The sequence below is a fragment of the Rhinopithecus roxellana genome, chromosome 20 (assembly GCF_007565055.1).
Source record: "Rhinopithecus roxellana isolate Shanxi Qingling chromosome 20, ASM756505v1, whole genome shotgun sequence".
NCBI lineage: Eukaryota > Metazoa > Chordata > Mammalia > Primates > Cercopithecidae > Rhinopithecus > Rhinopithecus roxellana.
The window spans coordinates 5937509-5956679 of record NC_044568.1 but is presented as its reverse complement, the minus strand read 5'-3'; the positions used below and the strand labels follow the sequence as shown (position 1 = coordinate 5956679).

Here is a 19171-nt window from a genome sequence, read left to right as displayed (position 1 = left end):
ACTCTCCTGCCTCAGGCTCCCGACTAGCTGCGACTACAGGCGCCCAACACCGTGCCTGGCTAATTTTGTTTTTGTATTTTTAGTAAAGATGGAGTTTCACCATGTTAGCCAGGCTGGTCTTGATCTCCTGACCTTGAGATCCACCCGCCTTGGCCTCCCAAAGTGCTGGGATCACAGGCACGAGCTACCGTGCCCGGCCGCAATTCTGTATTTTCTAAAACATGGCATGTGCTTGCTGCGATTGTAAAGTGTTTCAGATCGCTGCCCAGTCTGAGCTTTCAGAGCCCGGCCCAGAGCTCTTACTATGGTGTAGCTTTTCAGCTTTTCATATTTGACTTGTCTAAGGCTCTGATCTGATTCTGCTTTTATGAGATACGTGAGTTGGATGCAGGAGGGAATGGTGAGATCTCCTTGTGGAGCTGGTAAGCCGGGACGGAGATGAAGGGAGAGGTCCTTTGGGTTACCATTTTACTACCCGAGCTGTGTTGACTATGAAACAACCCCAACGCCAGGGAAGGAGCTGGGCTGAGCCTGACCCTGAGAAAGGAGCTGCTCGCTCAAGTGCGAACTGACAGGATAATTCAGGGCAGGCCAGCAAAGAGGGAGCGCTCAGGCCCTGAACGTGGGCCACTCTGTTATTCCCCATGAAGAGGCTCAGGCCCTGGCGACTGAGCTAGCCATGTGGACACACACTCCCTCACACTCAAAGATCTACAGCACCCCAAGGAGACTGTGCTTCCATCCAAGCTGAAGGGGAGGGAGCTGTAAGACAAATGCACAAAGGTGGCAATAAGCAAGAGAACAGCAGATGCGTGAATCTCAGCACCCAACACACCCTCAGAGCGGCTTAAAAATAACAGGCAGATGGAAACCACAAAAAAGCCAGAGCTGCAATCCTGCTTTCAAAGTGGAAATCAGGGCAAAACGCATTAAATATGACAGAGAAGGACTTTTTTTTTTTTTTTTTTTTGAGACAGAGTTTCTCTCTATACCCAGGCTGCAGTGCAATGGCACAATATCGGCTCATTGTAACCGCCTCCCGGGTTCAAGTGATTCTCCTGCCTCAGTCTCCCAAGTAGCTGGGATTACAGGTATGTGCCACCATGCCTGGCTAATTTTTGCATTTCGAGTAGAGACAGGGTTTCACCATGTTGGCTGGGCTGGTCTCGAACTCCTGACCTCAGGTGATCTGCCCGCCTTGGCCTCCCAAAGTGCTGGGATTACAGGCATGAGCCATGCCCAGCTAGAAGGACATTTCTAATACTGAAAGCCGTAATTCACAGTGAATCTATAACAAGTTATGAAAATCTGTCACCAAAAATGCGCCAACTTCCTTCATAAATCAGAAACACACTAATAGGTAATTTTGTAGAAAATGAACTAAAAGTACAAAATCCTAAATAAGATACTCACAGATACGCTAAATTGTATACACAGAAAATAGAGAATTCAACTTCTCAAGCAAAACACGGAACGTTAAAAAATATTGATCAGGGCTGGGCGTGGTGGCTCACGCCTGTAATCCCAGCACTTTGGGAGGCTGAGGTGGGTGGGTCACTTGAGGTCAGGACTTCGAGACCAACCTGGCCAACGTGGTGAAACGCTGTCCCTACTAAAAATACAAAAAACAAATCAGCCAGGCGTGGTGGCATACGCCTGCAATCCCAACTACTCGGGAGACTGAGGCAGGAGAGTCGCTTGAACCTGGGAGGCGGAGGTTGTGGTGAGCCAAGATTGCGCCTGGGCACTCAAGCCTGGGTGACAGAGTGAGACTACATCTGAAAAAATATATATCTATTGATCAGCAGGTGATAAATAAGATGACAAAGAAGTTCTGTCAAGGTAAGAATTATAAACACTCCCTGATCAGACACATTAGAATAAAGTTGATCAGAATAACATGAGAAATTAATCACAAGATCAAAAAGGCCCTTCCACCAAGAAATTAACAAACAAAAACAACCACAAGACTTCTATTAGACAACTTGTGGGTGAAGGAGAAAATATAAGTAAAAATTATAGAATTTCTGAAAAATAATAGGGAAAGTATTCAATATAGAACCCCCAGAATACACTTAAAGCAGCAATCAGCAAAAATACACAGCCTCTAACATTTAGCAACAAAAGGGAAACAATGAACATGAAAGAAACTTCCAACTCAAAAAACTAGAACAACAACAAAGTAAGCCAAAGAAAAATAAAAGCAGAAATTAAACCCTCAGTAGGTCTCCTTAATAAATCAAAATCCGATGGGTTTTTCTTGTTTTTCCACTAAACAAAGTACTAGTATTTAACTTAAAAAGAAAAAAAGGAACAAACACAAATATTCAAAATAAGAAGTGAGGCCGGGCGTGGTGGCTCAAGCCTGTAATCCCAGCACTTTGGGAGGCCGAGACGGGTGGATCACGAGGTCACGAGATCGAGACCATCCTGGCTAACACGGTGAAACCCCGTCTCTACTAAAAAATACAAAAAACTAGCCGGGCGAGGTGGCGGGCGCCTGTAGTCCCAGCTACTCGGGAGGCTGAGGCAGGAGAATGGCGTGAACCCGGGAGGCGGAGCTTGCAGTGAGCTGAGATCCGGCCACTGCACTCCAGCCCGGGCAACAGAGCGAGACTCCGTCTCAAAAAAAAAAAAAAAAAAAAGTGAGGCCAGGCGCAGTGGCTAACACCTATAATCTCAGCAGTGTGGGAGGCTGAGGTGGGAGGATCACTTGGGCCCAGGAGTTTGAGACCAGCCTGGGCAACATAGTGAGACACTGTCTCTATTTTTTTTAATATAAGAAATTTTTTAAAATATAAGAAATGAGATCCAGCAATTCCACTACTGGTTATTTATCCTAAAGAAAGAAAATCAGTATACCAAAGAGATGTCATGTTATTGCAGCACTATTCACAGTAGCCTAGAGAATCAACCGAGTCCATGAGTGGATGAATGAAGAAAGAAGACTTTACATACACAATGGAATATTATTCAGACATAAAGAATGAAATCTGATCATTTGTGGCAACATGAATAAGCGTGGGAGAGACTATGTTCGGTAAAATAAACCAGACAGAAAAGAAAGACAAATGCCAGCCAGTGTGGTGACTCACACTTGTAATCCCAACACTCTGGGAGGCCAAGGTGAGAGGATCACTTGAGCCCAGGAGTCCCAAACCAACCTGGTCAGTATAGCAAGACCCCGTCTCTACTAAAAAATAAAACATTCGCCAGGTGTGGTGGTAGGTACCTGCATTCCCAGCTATTCGGGAGGCTGAGATGGGAGGATCACTTGAGCCCAGGAATTGGAGGCTGCAGGAGCCAAGATTATGCCACCACACTCCAGCCTGGGTGAGAGAACGAGACCCTGTCTCAAAAACCAAACAACAAAAAAGACTACATGACTACATGATCTCACCCATTTACAGGATTTTTAAAAGCTCACGTCAAGCATGTAGAGTAAAAGAGTGGATATCAGAGGTTGAGGGTGGGGAGGTAGTGGGAGAGACTGGTCAATAGGTATAAAATTACAGATTGAAGAAAGAAGTTCTGGTGTTCACAGCAGAGTGACTATACGGAACAACAGTGTATACCTCAAAACAGCTACTAGAAGACAGGACTTTAAATGTTCTCACCTCAAAGAAATGATAAACATTTGAGGTGATGGATAAACTAATTACCCTAATTTGATCATTACACAGTGTATACACGTATCAAAACATCACACACTGTACCCCATAAATATGGAGTTATTTTGTGTCAATTAAAAATGAGATAAATGCCGGGCGCAGTGGCTCACACCTGTATTCCCAGCACTTTGGGAGGCCGAGGCGGGCGGATCACAAGGTCAGGAGATCGAGACCACGGTGAAACCCCGTCTCTACTAAAAAAATACAAAAAAATTAGCCGGGCGCGGTGGCGGGCGCCTGTAGTCCCAGCTACTCAGGAGGCTGAGGCAGAAGAATGGCGTGAACTCGGGAGGTGGAACTTGCAGTGAGCCGAGATCGCACCACTGCACTCCAGCGTGGGCGACAGAGCAAGACTCCGTCTCAAAAAAAAAAAAAAAAAAAAAAAAAATGAGATAAATATTTTCCAGGTCAGGTGCAGTAGCTCATGCCTGTAGTCCCAGCACTTTGGTAGGCTGAGGCGGGTGGATTGCCTGAGTTCAGGACTCTTGAGACCAGCCTGGTCAACATGGCAAAACTACCTCTCTACAAAAAATACAAACGTAAGCTGGGCATGGTAGGGTGCACCTACAGTCCTAGCTACTCGTGGAGCTGAGGTGGAAGGATCGCTTTGCACCTGGGAGGCAGAGGTTGCAGTGGGTTGAGACTGGGTCACTGAATTCCAGCCTAGGTGACAAAGAAGACCCTGTCACAAAAAATAAATATTTTCCATGCTGAAAAAAATAGTAATAATAATGAGAAAATAACCACTGAAACAGAATATTTTATCTTGTTGTATTTTATCTATTTACTTTCTTTGAGATGGAGTCTCGCTCTGTCACCAAGCTGAAGTGCAGTGGCATGATTTTGGCTCCCTGCAATCTCCCTCTCCTGGGTTCAAGTGATTCTCCTACCTCAGCCTCCAGAGTAGCTGGCGCACAACACCACACCGGCTTATTTTTGTATTTTTAGTGGAGATGGGGTTTCACCATGTTGGCCAGGCTGGTCTTGAATTCCTGACCTCAAGTGATCTGCCTGCCTTGGCCTCCCAAAGTGCGGAGATTACAGGCGTGAGCCACTGCACCCAGCCTGAAACAGAATTTTTTTTTTTTTTGAGGCACAGTTTCGATCTTGTTGCCCAGGCTGGAGTGCAATGGCGCAATCTCAGCTCACCGCAACCTCCGCCTCCCGGGTTCAAGCGATTCTCCTGCCTCAGCCTCCCAAGTAGCTGGCATTACAGGCACGCACCACCACACCCGGCTAATTTTGTATTTTTAGTAGAGAAGGGGTTTCTCCATGTTGATCAGGCTGGTCTCAAACTCCTGACCTCAGGTGATCCACCTGCCTCAGCCTCCCAAAGTGCTGGGATTACAGGCGTGAGCCCCTGCACCTGGCCCTGAAACAGAATATTTTAAAAGGAGAAAAAAATTGGCCGGGGGCAGTAGCTCATGCCTATAATCCCAGCACTTTGGGAGGCCCAGGTGGGCAGACCACCTGAGGTCGGGAGTTTGAGACCAGCCTGGCCAACATGGAGACACCCCGTCTCTACTAAAAATACAAAAGTATCTGGGCGTGGTAGCACATGCCTGTAATCCCATCTACTCGGGGAGGCTGAGGCAGGAGAATCACTTATACCCGGGAGGCAGAGGTTGTGGTGAGCCAAGATCAAGCCATTGCACTCCAGCCTGGCCAACAAAAGCGAAACTCCGCCTTAAAAAAAAAAAAAAAAGCTGGGCGCGGTGGCTCACACCTGTAATCCCAGCACTATGGGAGGCCAAGGCAGGTGGATCACAAGATCAGGAGATCGAGACTGTCCTGGCTAACAAGGCGAAACCCCGTCTCTACTAAAAATACAAAAAAATTAGCTGGGCGAGGTGGCGGGCGCCTGTAGTCCCAGCTACTTGGGAGGCTGAGGCAGGAGAATGGCGTGAACCCGGGAGGCGGAGCTTGTGCCACTGCACTCCAGCCTGGGTGACAGAGCGAGACTCCATCTCAAAAAAAAAAAAAAAAAAAGGAGAAAAAAATGATCTTGTAGACCTCTGCAAATAAAAAAATGATCTTGTAGACCTCTGCAAATAAAAACATAATCTTGTAGACCTCTGCAAATAAAAACATGATCTTGTAGACCTCTGCAAATAAAAAAAATGATCTTGTAGACCTCTGCAAATAAAAAAATGATCTTGTAGACCTCTGCAAATAAAAACCTGTTATCAAGGAACCACCTCATAGCAAGAGACCAGATGGTTTCATGGGAGAATTCTTTTTTTTTTTTTTTTTTTTTTTTTTTTTTTTTTTTTTTTGAGGCGGAGTCTTGCTCTGTCGCCCGGACTGGAGTGCAGTGGCCGGATCTCAGCTCACTGCAAGCTCCGCCTCCCGGGTTTACGCCATTCTCCTGCCTCAGCCTCCCGAGTAGCTGGGACTACAGGCGCCCGCCACCTCGCCCGGCTAGTTTTTTTTTTTTTTTTTTGTATTTTTAGTAGAGACGGGGTTTCACCGTGTTAGCCAGGATGGTCTCGATCTCCTGACCTCGTGATCCGCCCGTCTCGGCCTCCCAAAGTGCTGGGATTACAGGCTTGAGCCACCGCGCCCGGCCTCATGGGAGAATTCTATCAAAACTTCTAAGACCACATAGCACTAATGCTACATGTATTGTCCTAGAACACGAAAAAGGAAGGAAAACTTCCCAATTATTTTTATGAAGTATAACATTGATACCCATACCTGATAAAGACACAACAAAAATAGAAAATTATAGACCACGCCGGGGCCAGTGGCTCACGCCTGTAATCCCAGCACTTCGGGAGGCTGAGGCAGGTGGATCACTAGAGGTCAGGAGTTTGAAACCAGTCTGGCCAACATGGTGAAACCCCGTCTCTACTAAAAATATAAAAATTAGCTGGATGTAGTGGTGCATGCCTGTGATCCCAGCTACTTGGGAGGCTGAGGCAGGAGAATCGCTTGAATCCAGGAGGCAGAGGTTGCAGTGAGCTGAGATCTTGCCACTGCACTCCAGCATGGGCAACAGCGCAAGACTCTATTTCAAAACCAAAAAAAAGAAGAAAGAAAACTATAGACCAGTATCATTTATGACTGAGTATCCATAGCAAAATACTAAATATTAATAAACAGAATTCAAAAACACATTAAAATAATACAACATGTGTGATTTATGCCAAGAATGTAAAGTTGATTCGTTATTAGGAGGTTCATGAAGACAGTCTACCATATAAAAATTCACAGTCGTCTCCAAAGATATGGAAACAAAATTCAATAGTTACTCCAGTAAAACACCACTCAAGAATAAAAGAACTGATGAATACTTTGTTAATATGCTAAAATATCATATGCCTTCCCTCTCACATAATGAGGCGTTTCCACTAAGATCAGGACCAAGGTGAGGAGGCGCACTGTCTCCACCGCGCTGAACAACGGGCTAGAGGTGTCAGCAACTAAACAAAGAACAGTGCAATTCAACAAAGTCAGAGTCACAAGAATCAGCAGGAAGCAGTGTATTCATCGATACTTAAAGATTATATGTTAGTACACCTGTAAAGCCCTAAAGAATCAGTAACAAAACTAACCTGAACAATACAAGAATCCTGTAAGGTAGCAGAATATAAAATTAGTTTGCATGGCCGGGCGCAGTGGCTCATACCTGTAATCCCAGCACCGTGGGAGGCCAAGGCTGGTGGATCATCTGAGGTCACGAGTTCGAGACCAGCCTGACCAACATGGAGAAATCCCATCTCTACTAAAAATACAAAAAATTAGCCAAGCATGGCGATGCATGCCTGTAATCCCAGCTACTTTGGAAGCTGAGGCAGGAGAATTGCTTGAACATGGGAAGCGGGGGTCGTGGTGAGGCGACATTGCGCCACTGCACTCCAGCCTGAGCAACAAGAGCGAAACTCCCATCTCAAAAAAAAAAAAAAAAAAAGTTTGCAGAAATCCATTGCCTTCAAATGCACTGACAATATGCAGTTAAACGATATAATGAGACCACTAAAGAACTTATTCACATATCCAACCACCACCTGTTCCCCAAAAACCTACTGAAATAAAAAATAAATAGCACTGAGTAATTAATACCCTGAGATTTGGGGGGAAAAAGGGATATAATGGTAGGGAAAACCCCATTACAATAGGAAAAAAGATGATCAAACACTTAGGAACAAACTAGTCATATGCAAAATATAGATGAAGAAAAATTTAAAACCCTCCTGCAAGACCCAAAAGTACACTGGAACAAGAAGACATCCCTTGTTCTTAGACAGGACAACTCAACAACACAAAGATACAGTTCATTTATACACTGTCACAATCTCAATAAAAATTTCAATGCTGTTTTTAAGGAGCTAGACAAGTTGATATTCAAGTTCATACAGAAAAATGAATAAGCCATAGCCCAGGCAACAGTGAAAACAGAAAGCTAAGGAGGCCTGCCCCGACTCGGCAGCCAAGCATACTACAGAAAGCCTCCACAGCCACCACAGCCTGGTTTTGTACTACTCTCCATCATAACCACCCTTCTCTCCTGTTACAGCAGGGGCCTCAACCTTGACATGGAAGCAGCTGGGGAGGCAAAGCCAAATCTCAGAGGAGAAGGTGGGAGCCAGGGGAAGAGGGGAACATCTTTCTCTGCCAGGTCACCTGAAGCTGAAGACAACCAGAGACCCCAGCAGGGCATGGCTGGCAGGTGTGGGTACCTGGGCTCCGATAGAGGCTCTTGGGCAGAGAGGGCGAGTGAGTGTCCATCAAGGCCACGATCTTCATGTGTCCGTACTGCTTGGCCAGCATCCGGGCTGTGGCTCCACTGTGGTCTCTCGCATCCACCTTGACTCCCTGCGAATGTCCGTGAAAGGGGGTTAGGAGCCTCTCCTTCAAAGAGCCTGCCCTTCCTGGGCTACTAGCTGGGAAGACAGAAGGGCATATGCTGGTTTCTGACTGCCTCCCTGCATGGGAAACAACACACCTGCATGAGAAAAAGGCAGGCTTGTCTGCATCATAGCCACAAGTTTTGCTCTCACTCTCTTTTTGGTGGCAAGCATGAGGGGGGCTGGGGTTGGGGAGTCATCTCCCAGCTGTGGCAGCTCTCGGCTTCCCACTGCTGTCAGCCACACTCATGACCTCTCTTGCAGGGGGCTGGCAGCCACCATGGGGAGAGCCCAGCCTTCACCTTCTGCGCCTGGGCTGTGTCCCACTCACTTTGCTTGTCTTCACTCAAAGAAAGCTGGAGACAGCAGTTCACAATGAAAGCAGCCTTTTTAACCAGTCAGAATGAAACCACCATCCTCTGAAGCAGAATTCATCACTTTGATCAAAAGCTCTATAATGTATTTACAGGTCTTGTAGCGCAACAATTCCACTTCCATGACTGTAAGGAAATAACTCTAAATACAAAGAAAGCTTTAGTGTGCAAAGGCGTTTGGCACAGGCCAGGTACGGTGGTTCACGCCTGTAATCCCAGCACTTTGGGAGGCCGAGGTGGGCGGATCACAAGGTCAGGAGATCGAAACCATCCTGGCCAACATGGTGAAACCCCTTCTACTAAAAATACAAAAAATTAGCTGGCATGGTGGCGAATGCCTAAAGTCCCAGCTACTCGGGAGGCTGAGGCAGGAGAATCGCTTGAACCCAGGAAGCAGACAGAGGTTGCAGTGAGCCGAGATCACGCCACTGCACTACTCCAGCCTGACGACAGAATGAGACTCTGTCTCAAAAAAAAAAAAAAAAAAAAACCGTTTGGCATAACATATTCACAATAATGAGAACCTACCTAGAGACAACTTGAATGCTCAGGGCGACAAGAAGCCAGTTACGTTATTGCCATAGATGATGAGATTTACAAACAGCTGTATGATCAAGCTGAAAAAGGATCACGGCCAAGTGAGGTGGCTCATGCCTGTCATCCTAGTATTTGGGAGGCCAACGCAGGTGGATCGCTTGAGCTCAGGAGTTGGAGAACAACCTGGGCAACACAGTGCGACCCCACCTCTACAAGAAAAAAAAACAAACTATAATCAATACAGCATGTTTTTGGTGTCGCTCTACACTGTAACTGTCGTTCTCTCCTGTTAGACCAGGCAGCTGGGGTAGGCAGGGAAGCCAGAGCTAAATCCCAGAGGAAGAGGTGGGACCCCAGAAAGGGGGAGCATCTTTAATAAAAATGAGCAGGGTATGGCGGCACATGCCTGTGGTGCCAGCTACTCAGGAGGCTAAGGCGGGAGGATCCCTTAAGTCCCAGAGGTGGATGCTGCAGTGAGCTGAGATCGCGCCGCTGCACTCCAGCCTGAGCAATAAGGCAAGACCTTGTCTCAAAAAAAAATAAAAAAGGATCATGATACAAAACTACATATACATTACAACTCCTGCAAAATGAGACAAAAAAAAAAGTACACAGAAAACAGTATTGGAAGGTAACATACCCAAAAGGTTGCTATTTTTAAGTTATTTATTATTTTTGATGGAGATTTTTCCAATTTCCAATCTTCTATATTTTTAAAATGTACTACCATAAGCATGTTTGCTTTTTTTTTTTTTTTTTTTTTTTTGAGATAGGATCTTGCTCTGTCACCCAGGCTGAAGTGCAGCGGCGCCTAAGGAAATAATGCAGGACATACACTACAATTTAGAATTTTCACTGTGGCATTCAGCATAGTAAGAATCAGAAAGAATCTAAAATAAGAGATTAGTAAGCTACGTGAGAGCATATCCAGAAAACAGAGCACCTCCCGCCCATTTACGTGGTGGGCGGGAGTACCTGCAGTGACACAGACTAGGGTGCACAAAACATCATTAAGAGAAAAACGGAGGGCCGGGCGAGGTGGCTCACGCCTGTAATCCCAGCACTTTGGGAGGCCAAAGCGGGCGAAGCACAAGGTCAAGAGTTCGAGACCAGCCTGGCCAACATGGTGAAACCTCGTCTCTGCTAAAAATACAAAAAAAAAATTAGCTGGGCATGGTGGCAAGTGCCTGTAGTCCCAGCTACTCCAAGAGGCTGAGGCAGGAGAATCACTTGAATTCAGGAGGTGGAGGTTGCAGTGAGCCAAGATCACGTCACTGCAGTCTAGCCTGGGCGACGGAGGGAGACTCCATATCAAAAAAAAAAAAAAAGAATCACCACCCTGAAGTAGTTTTGCTTCCACCCACCCATACTGCAACTGTCTCTCCCATTAGACCAGGGGCCTCAACCTTGACCCCCACATGGAGTCAGTAGGGGAGGCAGAGGTGGTCTCTGAGCAGGGATACAGGAAAAAACTGTGTTTTCACAAAGCATAAGGAGTTTTACTTTCTAGACTACCTTCCATCCTACTTTTGACTCTGGTTAAAAATTACCTATGAAACTTTCAGCCTTAAAAAATAATTTCTGGGCCGGGCACAGTGGCTCACGCCTGTAATCCCAACACTTTGGGGGACCGAGGAGGGCAGATCACAGCTCATGAGTTCGAGACCAGCCTGGCCAATGTGGTGAAACCCTGTCTCTACTAAAAATTACAAAAATTAGCCAAGCGTGGTGGTACATGCCTATAGTCCCAGCTACTCAGGAGGCTGAGGGAGGAGAATTGCTTGAATCCAGGAGGCAGAGGTTGCAGTGAGCTGAGATCATGCCACTGCACTACAGCCTAGGCGAGAGAGTGAGATTCCATCCAAAATAATAATAAATAAATAAATAATAATTTATAAGCTGGGCACAGTGGCTCAAGCCTGTAATCCCAGTACTTTGGGAGGCTGAGATGGGTGGATCACTTGAGGTCAGGAGTTCAAGACTACCCTGGCCAACGTGGTAAAACCCCGTCTCTACTAAAAATACAAAAAGTAGCCAGGCGTGGTGGTGCAAGTCTGTAGTCCTAGCTACTCAGGAAGCTGAGGAAAGGGAATCACTTGAGCCCAGGAGGTGGAGGTTGCAGTGAGCCAAGATCAGGCCACTGCACTCCAGCCTGGGCAACAGACGAAGCAAGACTCTGTCTCAAAAATAAAAAATAAAAATAAAAAATAATTTCTTGGCTGGGCAGAGGCTCACACCTGTAATCCCAGCACTTTGGGAGGCTGAGGTGGGCGGATCACTGGAGGTCAGGGGTTTGAGACCAGCCTGGCCAACAACCAACCTGGTCAGGAGTTTGAGGCCAGCCTGTATCTACTAAAAACACAAAAATTAGCTGGGAGTGGTGGCACGCACCTGTAATCCCAGTTACTCGGGAGGCTGAGGCAGGAGAATCACTTGAACACGGGAGGCAGAGATTGCAATGAGTCGCTGCACTCCAGCCTGGGCGACAGAGGGAGACTCCATCTCAAAAAAAAAAAAATTCTAGTTTAAGTTTGACAGAACGAACCCTAAGGTTTTAACCAGAATAAAACAGTAGCCTCTTTCCTGTAGGATTTTAACTCGTTATGTATTTTTGGTTTTGTTTTTGAGGCAGAATCTCCCTCACTCTGTGGCCCGGGCTGGATTACATTGGTTCACTGCAACCCTGACCTCCGCAGCTCAAGTGATCCTCCCATCTCAGCATCCCTGGGATTACAAACACACACCATGACTGGCTAATTTTTTTTTTTTTTTTTGAGACGGAGTTTTGCTCTGTCACCCAGGCTGGGGTGCAATGGCACGATCTCGGCTCACTGTAACCTCTGTCTCCCGGGTTCAAATGATTGTCCTCCCTCAGCCTCCCAAGTGGCTGGGATTATAGGCACCTGCCATCATGCCCAGCTAATTTTTGTACTTTTAGAAGAGATGGGGTTTCACCATGCTGACCAGGCTGGTCTTGAAATCCTGACCCCAGGTGATCCACCTGCCTTGGTGTCCCAAAGTGCTGGGATTACAGGCATGAACCAACGCGCCCAGCCAATTATTATTTTTTTTTTTAATGTGGAGACAAGGTCTCACTGTATTGCCCAGACTGGTCTCCAACTCCCAGCCTCAAGCAATCCTCCCATTTTGGCCTCCAAAAGTGCTGGGATTACTGGCATGAGCCACTGTGCCTGACGTGAAAATAAATTTTTATCTACTTATGCTTTAAAAGATTTTTTTCCCTATTTTATAACGTCCATATTACTAAAGAGACACATGATCAAAATTCACTTTAACATGAAGGTGGGATCAGAGAGTTTAGAAACCCTGGAACAGGACTATCCAGAAGGCACAAATCAACTTTCTCTTAAAGAGAGAGGCCCACACAGATCCATATCCTCTTCTCCTGACTGAGCTGCTGGGGCTTGGCCCCACTGGCAGAAGGGAAATGGGGGACAAGGAAAGCAGCCACAGCCCTTTCTTCCCCCAGCAAAGAGCACAGGATGCCCAGCCTTGCCCCGTTCTCTACCTCGAGAAATGGAGCCCAGCTCTAGAGGCGCAGGCTGGGAAACCGGGTGGGCCCCCTCCTCTGGCTCCAGGTGTTCTAACAACTGGGTGGCAGGAAGAATGTGGGAGACAGGAGCTTCCAGGCAGGGCTTGCCCACCAGCCTCCCTCGCAGGCAAACCACCCAGGCCATCGGGCCACCTGCCGCCCGTCCTGCCCCATCCCACCAAGCAATCACTAACCAACACTTTGATTCTTCATTAAAGTTCTGGAGGAAGAACTCAGTGTTGAGTTCCTGCGTTTGATAATTTTGTGTGACTGGGAAAGAGAACATTTTTGCTTTTAGGAAATACATATTTAGGGGGAAAGGGGCATTATGTCACAATTTACATTTAAATGATTCAAAAAACATACGCATGTTATATATAAAAAGACTGATAAGAAAATGAGGTGAAATGTTAACATTTGGGGAATCTGGTAAAAGCATGCAAATTGTTGGCCAAGCACCGCGGCTCCTGCCTGTAATCCCAGCACTTTGGGAGGCCAAGGTGGGAGGACCACTTGCAGCCAGGAGTTTGAGACCAGCCTAAGCAACTTAGTGAGACCTCAACTCTACAAAAAAATTAAATCAGCTAGGTGTGGCAGCATGGGCTTGTGGTCTCAGCTACTCAGGAGGCTGAGTTGCAAGGATCCCTTGAACCTGGGAGGTTGAGGCTGCAGCAAGCTATGATCGTGCCACTGCACTCAAGCATGGGCAAACAGAGTGAGACCCTGTCTCAAAAAGAAACAAACATAGAAACAAAAATTATAAGAGTACATATGTCTTATGATCTCCAGTTCTACCTTACTTAAAATGACTCTGAACTTACAAGTAGAGGCTCTTTATGGTTCTAAGCTATCGATTCTGTGAGGTGTCTTAAGGAAGCCTAGTTCATGTCAGCAGGATTATCTGTCAAAAGATTATCTGGCCGGGCATGGTGGCTCACATCTGTAACTCCAGCACTTTGGGAGGCCAAGGTGGGAAGATTTCTTGAGGCCAGGAGTTCAAGACCAGCCTGGGCAACATAGTCAGATTTTGTCTCTACAAAAAAAAGTATCCAGGCGTGGATGGTGCGTGCCTGTAGTCCAGCTCCTGGGGAGGCTGAGGCAGAAGGATTACCTCAGCCCCGGAGGTCAAGGCTGCAATGACCCATGATAAGGCTACTGCACTCTAGTCTGGTGATCGAGCAAGACCCTATATAAAAAAATAAAAATAAAAAAATAATTATTTGCAGAAAAAGAAACCCAAATGGCCACTAAAAAGTATAAAGTATTACAGAAACATAAAAAATAAAACATAAATTAAAATTAAGAAATGAAAAGATGCTCAATCTCATCACAAATCAGAGAAAGGCAAAAATCAAAAGGAGACACTCGTTTGACTATGGGAGCCAAAGAAGTCTAACATCCTGGCCAGGCATGGTGGCTCAAGCCTGTAATCCCAGCACTTTGGGAGGCCGAGGCGGGCGGGTCACAAGGTCAAGAGATTGAGACCATCCTGGCTAACATGGTGAAACCCCATCTCTACTAAAAATAAAAAAATTAGCCAGGCATGGTGGCGAGGGCCTGCAGTCCCAGCTACTCGGGAGGCTGAGGCAGGAAAATCACCTGAACCTGGGAGGCAGAGGTTGCAGTGAGCCGAGATCGCGCCACTGCACTCCAGCCTAGGTGACAGAGAGAGACTCCATCTCAAAAAAAAAAAAGAAGTCTAACACCCAAGGGGACTGGTGTGAACCAGGACCACTACGGAAGAAAGCAAGTTCACACTATCCATGACCGACTGAGATTCACCCACCTTACACAACAAAGACCCTGCTTTGAAGAACACATTCTAAGCTCCCAAAGAAATTCCCACATGTGCTTAAAAAGACATGTAAGAAATGTCAATGGCAGGCCGGGCACACTGGCTCATGCCTGTAATCCCAGCACTTTGAGAGGCCGAAGTGGGCAGATCACTTGAGGTCAGGAGTTCAAGACCATCCTGACGAACATGGTGTAACTCCGTCTCTACTAAAAATACAAAATTAGCCAGGTATAGTGGCACACCCCTGTAATCGCAGCTACTCAGGAGGCTGAGGCGGGAGAATCGCTTGAACCCAGGAGCAGAGGTTGCAGGGAGCCAAGACTGTACTACCGCACTCCAGCCTGGGTGACAGAGTGAGACTCCGTCTCAAAAAAAAAAGAAATGTCAACGGCAGCACTGTCAGAAGAGCAAAGTGGAACCCAACTTAAAAGCCCACTAATAAGGGAGAGGATGAAGGTGGCTGAGGCATCCCTCCACACACAGAGCTGTTAAGAGTGCATTTTGCGGCCGGGCGCGGTGGCTCAAGCCTGTAATCCCAGCACTTTGGGAGGCCGAGACGGGCGGATCACGAGGTCAGGAGATCGAGACCATCCTGGCTAACACAGTGAAACCCCATCTCTACTAAAAAATAAAAAAAATAAAAAAAATCTAGCCGGGCGAGGTGGCGGGCACCTGTAGTCCCAGCTACTCGGGAGGCTGAGGCAGGAGAATGGCGTAAACCCGGGAGGCGGAGCTTGCAGTGAGCCGAGATCCGGCCACTGCACCACTCCAGCTTGGGCGACAGAGCAAGACTCCGTCTCAAAAAAAAAGTGCATTTTGCCTGCATGAACCAACATGCTGCTGAATGACACACACAATCTGACATGCTGTTTACACCCATCTTTCGAGATTCAAAACAAGTCTACACATGGTTTAAGGATGCACAGTATGTGACAAAAATATAAAATCAGGGATAGGAGAGGTACACACCGGCAGCTGGAGAGTGGCTGCCTCTGGAAAAGGAGGAAGGTGGACGAAATACAAAGGCATATAAAGGGGATTTTGGTTGTGTCCTTTACAAACACAATGGGAGAAGGGCTGAGGCAGATGAGGCAAGAGTTAACCGTGTGTCACACACAGGTACTGGGTTCGTGTGCTTGGCTATCTTACCTCTATACTCTATTGAGTGCTTCATGGTTTAAGATGCATGATTCTTACTGTGGGGGCAGTGGAAGATGGCAGTTTGGCAACATCCACATTAAGACTGTACTTACGGCCGGGCGCGGTGGCTCAAGCCTGTAATCCCAGCACTTTGGGAGGCCGAGACGGGCGGATCACGAGGTCAGGAGATCGAGACCATCCTGGCTAACACTGTGAAACCCCGTCTCTACTAAAAAATACAAAAAACTAGCCGGGCGAGGTGGCTGGCGCCTGTAGTCCCAGCTACTCGGGAGGCTGAGGCAGGAGAATGGTGTAAACCCGGGAGGCGGAGCTTGCAGTGAGCTGAGATCCGGCCACTGCACTCCAGCCCGGGCGACAGAGCGAGACTCCGTCTCAAAAAAAAAAAAAAAAAAAAAAAAAAAAGACTGTACTTACACTTCACCCAAAACTTGTACCTTCAGTACTGGACCATACAGATGTGGTTACACGTTTACAGATACATGTGCAAAGATACTCTGCACAGCGTTGTGCATAATAGCAAATGGTTGGCAATGACCTAATTCTATCTGTAGATTATCGTTAAAGAAACTCTGATTCGGCCAGGCGCAGTGGGTCACACCTGGAATCCCAGCACTTTGGGAGGCCAAGGCAGGCCAATCACAAGGTCAGGAGATCAACACTATTCTGGCTACCATAGTGAAACCTCGTCTCTACTAAAAAGAAAATACAAAAAATTAGCCAGGCACGGTGGCACATACCTGCAGTCCCAGCTACTCGGGAGACTGAGGCAGGAAAACAGCTTGAACCCAGGAGGCAGAGGTTGCAGTGAGCCAAGATCGCGCCACTGCACTCCAGCCTGGGTGACAGAGCGAGACTCCATCTCAAAAAAAAAAAAAAAAACACAAAGAAAAACAAACAAAACTAATGAACAAAAACTCTGATTCATCCCTACAGGGAATAGCATGCCACCATAAAAAAAAAAAAAAGAGAGAGAAGGGGCTGGGCACGCTGGCTCATGCCTGTAATCCCAGTGCTTTGGGAGACTGAGGCAGGTGAACTGCCTGAGCTCAGGAGTTCAAGACCAGCCTGGGCAACATGGCAAAACCCGTCTCTACAAAAAAAAATACAAAAATTGGCTGGGCGTGGTGGCACGCACCTGTAGTCCCAGCTACTTGGGAGGCTGAGGCAGGAGGATCACTTGAGCCTCAAGGCTGCAGTGAGCTGAGACTGCACCACTCCACTCCAGCCTGAGTGACATAGCAAGACCCCGTCTGTCTGTCTGTCTGTCTGTCTGTCTATCTATCTATCTATCTATCTACTTAGAAATAGTTTCACTCTGTCTCCCAGGCTGGAGTGCAGTGGCAACATCTTGGCTCATCGCAACCTCCGCCTCCCAGGTTCAAGTGATTCTCCTGTCTCAGCCTCCCAAGCAGCTAGGATTACAGCGCCTGCCACCTGTATTTTGTATTTTTGTATTTTTAGTAGAGGCGGGTTTCACCATGTTGGCCAGGCTGGTCTCAAACTCCTGACCTAAAGTGATCTGTCTGCCTTGGCCTCCCAAAGTACTGGGATTACAGGAGTGAGCCACTGTACCTGGCCCCATCTCTTTATACACCAATATAGAACAATCTTCATGATTAAGTTTTTAAAAAAAAATGCAAGATGGGAGCAGCTGCACACGGGGCAGGACCATGCATGTGTGGGTATATTCCAGTGTATTCCCAGAGTCGCCCTTGGGGAGGGTGCCAAGGAGACGCAGGCAGGGTGGGGAAGAGGCCTGCGGTGCACCTGCCTTCTGGTCTGCATGTGTACCACGTGCATGTTCTGTCCCAAAATTCTTTGTTAAAAAGAGATACCATGTGAAATTTTCATTATTTAAGAAATTCCCACCAATAAGTGAGAAAAAAACAAACTATCCAGTAGAAAATTGGGCTATAAACATAGACAACTCATAAGAGAAATACGAATGGCCAGCCGGGCGCAGTGGCTCACGCCTGTAATCCCAGCACTTAGGGAGGCCAGAGTGGGCAGATCACGAGGTCAGGAGATTGAGACCATCCTAACTAACATGGTGAAACCCTGTCTCTACTAAAAACACAAAAAATTAGCTGGGTGTGGTGGCAGGCGCCTATAGTCCCAGCTACTCGGGAGGCTGAGGCAGGAGAATTGCTTGAACCTGGAAGGCGGAGGTTGCAGTGAGCCGAGATCACGCCACTGCACTCCAGTCTGGGTGACAGAGTGAGACGCCATCTCAAAAGAAAAAAAAAAAAGAAAGAAGCCGGGCGCGGTGGCTCAAGCCTGTAATCCCAGCACTATGGGAGGCCGAGACGGGCGGATCATGAGGTCAGGAGATCGAGACCATCCTAGCTAACGTGGTGAAACCCCGTCTCTACTAAAAAAATACAAAAAACTAGCCGGGCGAGGTGGCGGGCGCCTGTAGTCCCAGCTACTCGGGAGGCTGAGGCAGGAGAATGGCGTAAACCCAAGAGGCGGAGCTTGCAGTGAGCTGAGATCCGGCCACTGCACTCCAGCCTGGGCGACAGAGCGAGACTCCGTCTCAAAAAAAAAAAAAAAAGAAAGAAAGAAAGAAAGAAAGAAATACAAATGGCCAAAAAAAAATTTTTTTTTTTTTTTTTTTTTTTTGAGACGCAGTCTTGCTCTGTCACCCAGGCTGGAGCGCAGGTGCCATCTCGGCTCACTGCAAACTCCGCCTCCCGGGTTCACGCCATTCTCCTGCCTCAGCCTCCCAAGTAGCTGGGACTACAGGCACCTGCCACCACGCCTGGCTAATCTTTTGTATTTTTTAAGTAGAGACAGGGTTTCACCATGGTCTCTATCTCCTGACCTCGTGATCCGCCCACCTCGGCCTCCCAAAGTGCTAGGATTACAGGTGTGAGCCACCACGCCCGGCCAAGAAATGTATTTAAAAATGTTCAACTGGCCGGGCGCGGCGGCTCATGCCTGTAATCTTAGCACTTTGGGAGGCCGAGGGGGGCAGATCACCTGAGCTCAGGAGTTCAAGACCAGTCTGGGCAACACAGTGAAACCCCATCTCTACTAAAATACAAAAAATTAGCCGGGTGTGGCGGTGTGTGCCTGTAGTCCCAGTTACTCGGGAGGCTGAGGCAGGAGAATTGCTTGAACCTGGGAGGCAGAGGTTGCAGTGAGCCGAGATCACACCACTGCATTCCAGCCTTCCAGTCTGGGTGACAGAGCACAAGACTTCCGTCTCCAAAAAAAAATTTCAACTA

At 47.3% G+C, this 19171-nt stretch overlaps 1 protein-coding gene across 12 annotated transcripts in view; it reads right to left on the bottom strand.

Annotated features, from left to right (window-relative positions):
- The window catches only part of ANKS3 (ankyrin repeat and sterile alpha motif domain containing 3), a 42655-nt gene that overhangs the window by 10704 nt on the left and 12780 nt on the right, over positions 1-19171 (bottom strand). For 11 of the 12 annotated variants that reach the window (XR_004055524.1, XR_004055523.1, XM_030925681.1 and 8 more), the window contains one exon: positions 8354-8489. Coding sequence is in view for 10 of the 12 variants with exons in the window: in XM_030925681.1 (XP_030781541.1) it covers positions 8354-8489 (136 nt within the window). In the remaining 2 variants the exon portion in view is untranslated. Of the gene's footprint in view, positions 1-8353; positions 8490-11823; positions 11845-19171 lie in introns of those variants that run through there. The other variant, XM_030925687.1, reaches the window with a different exon arrangement.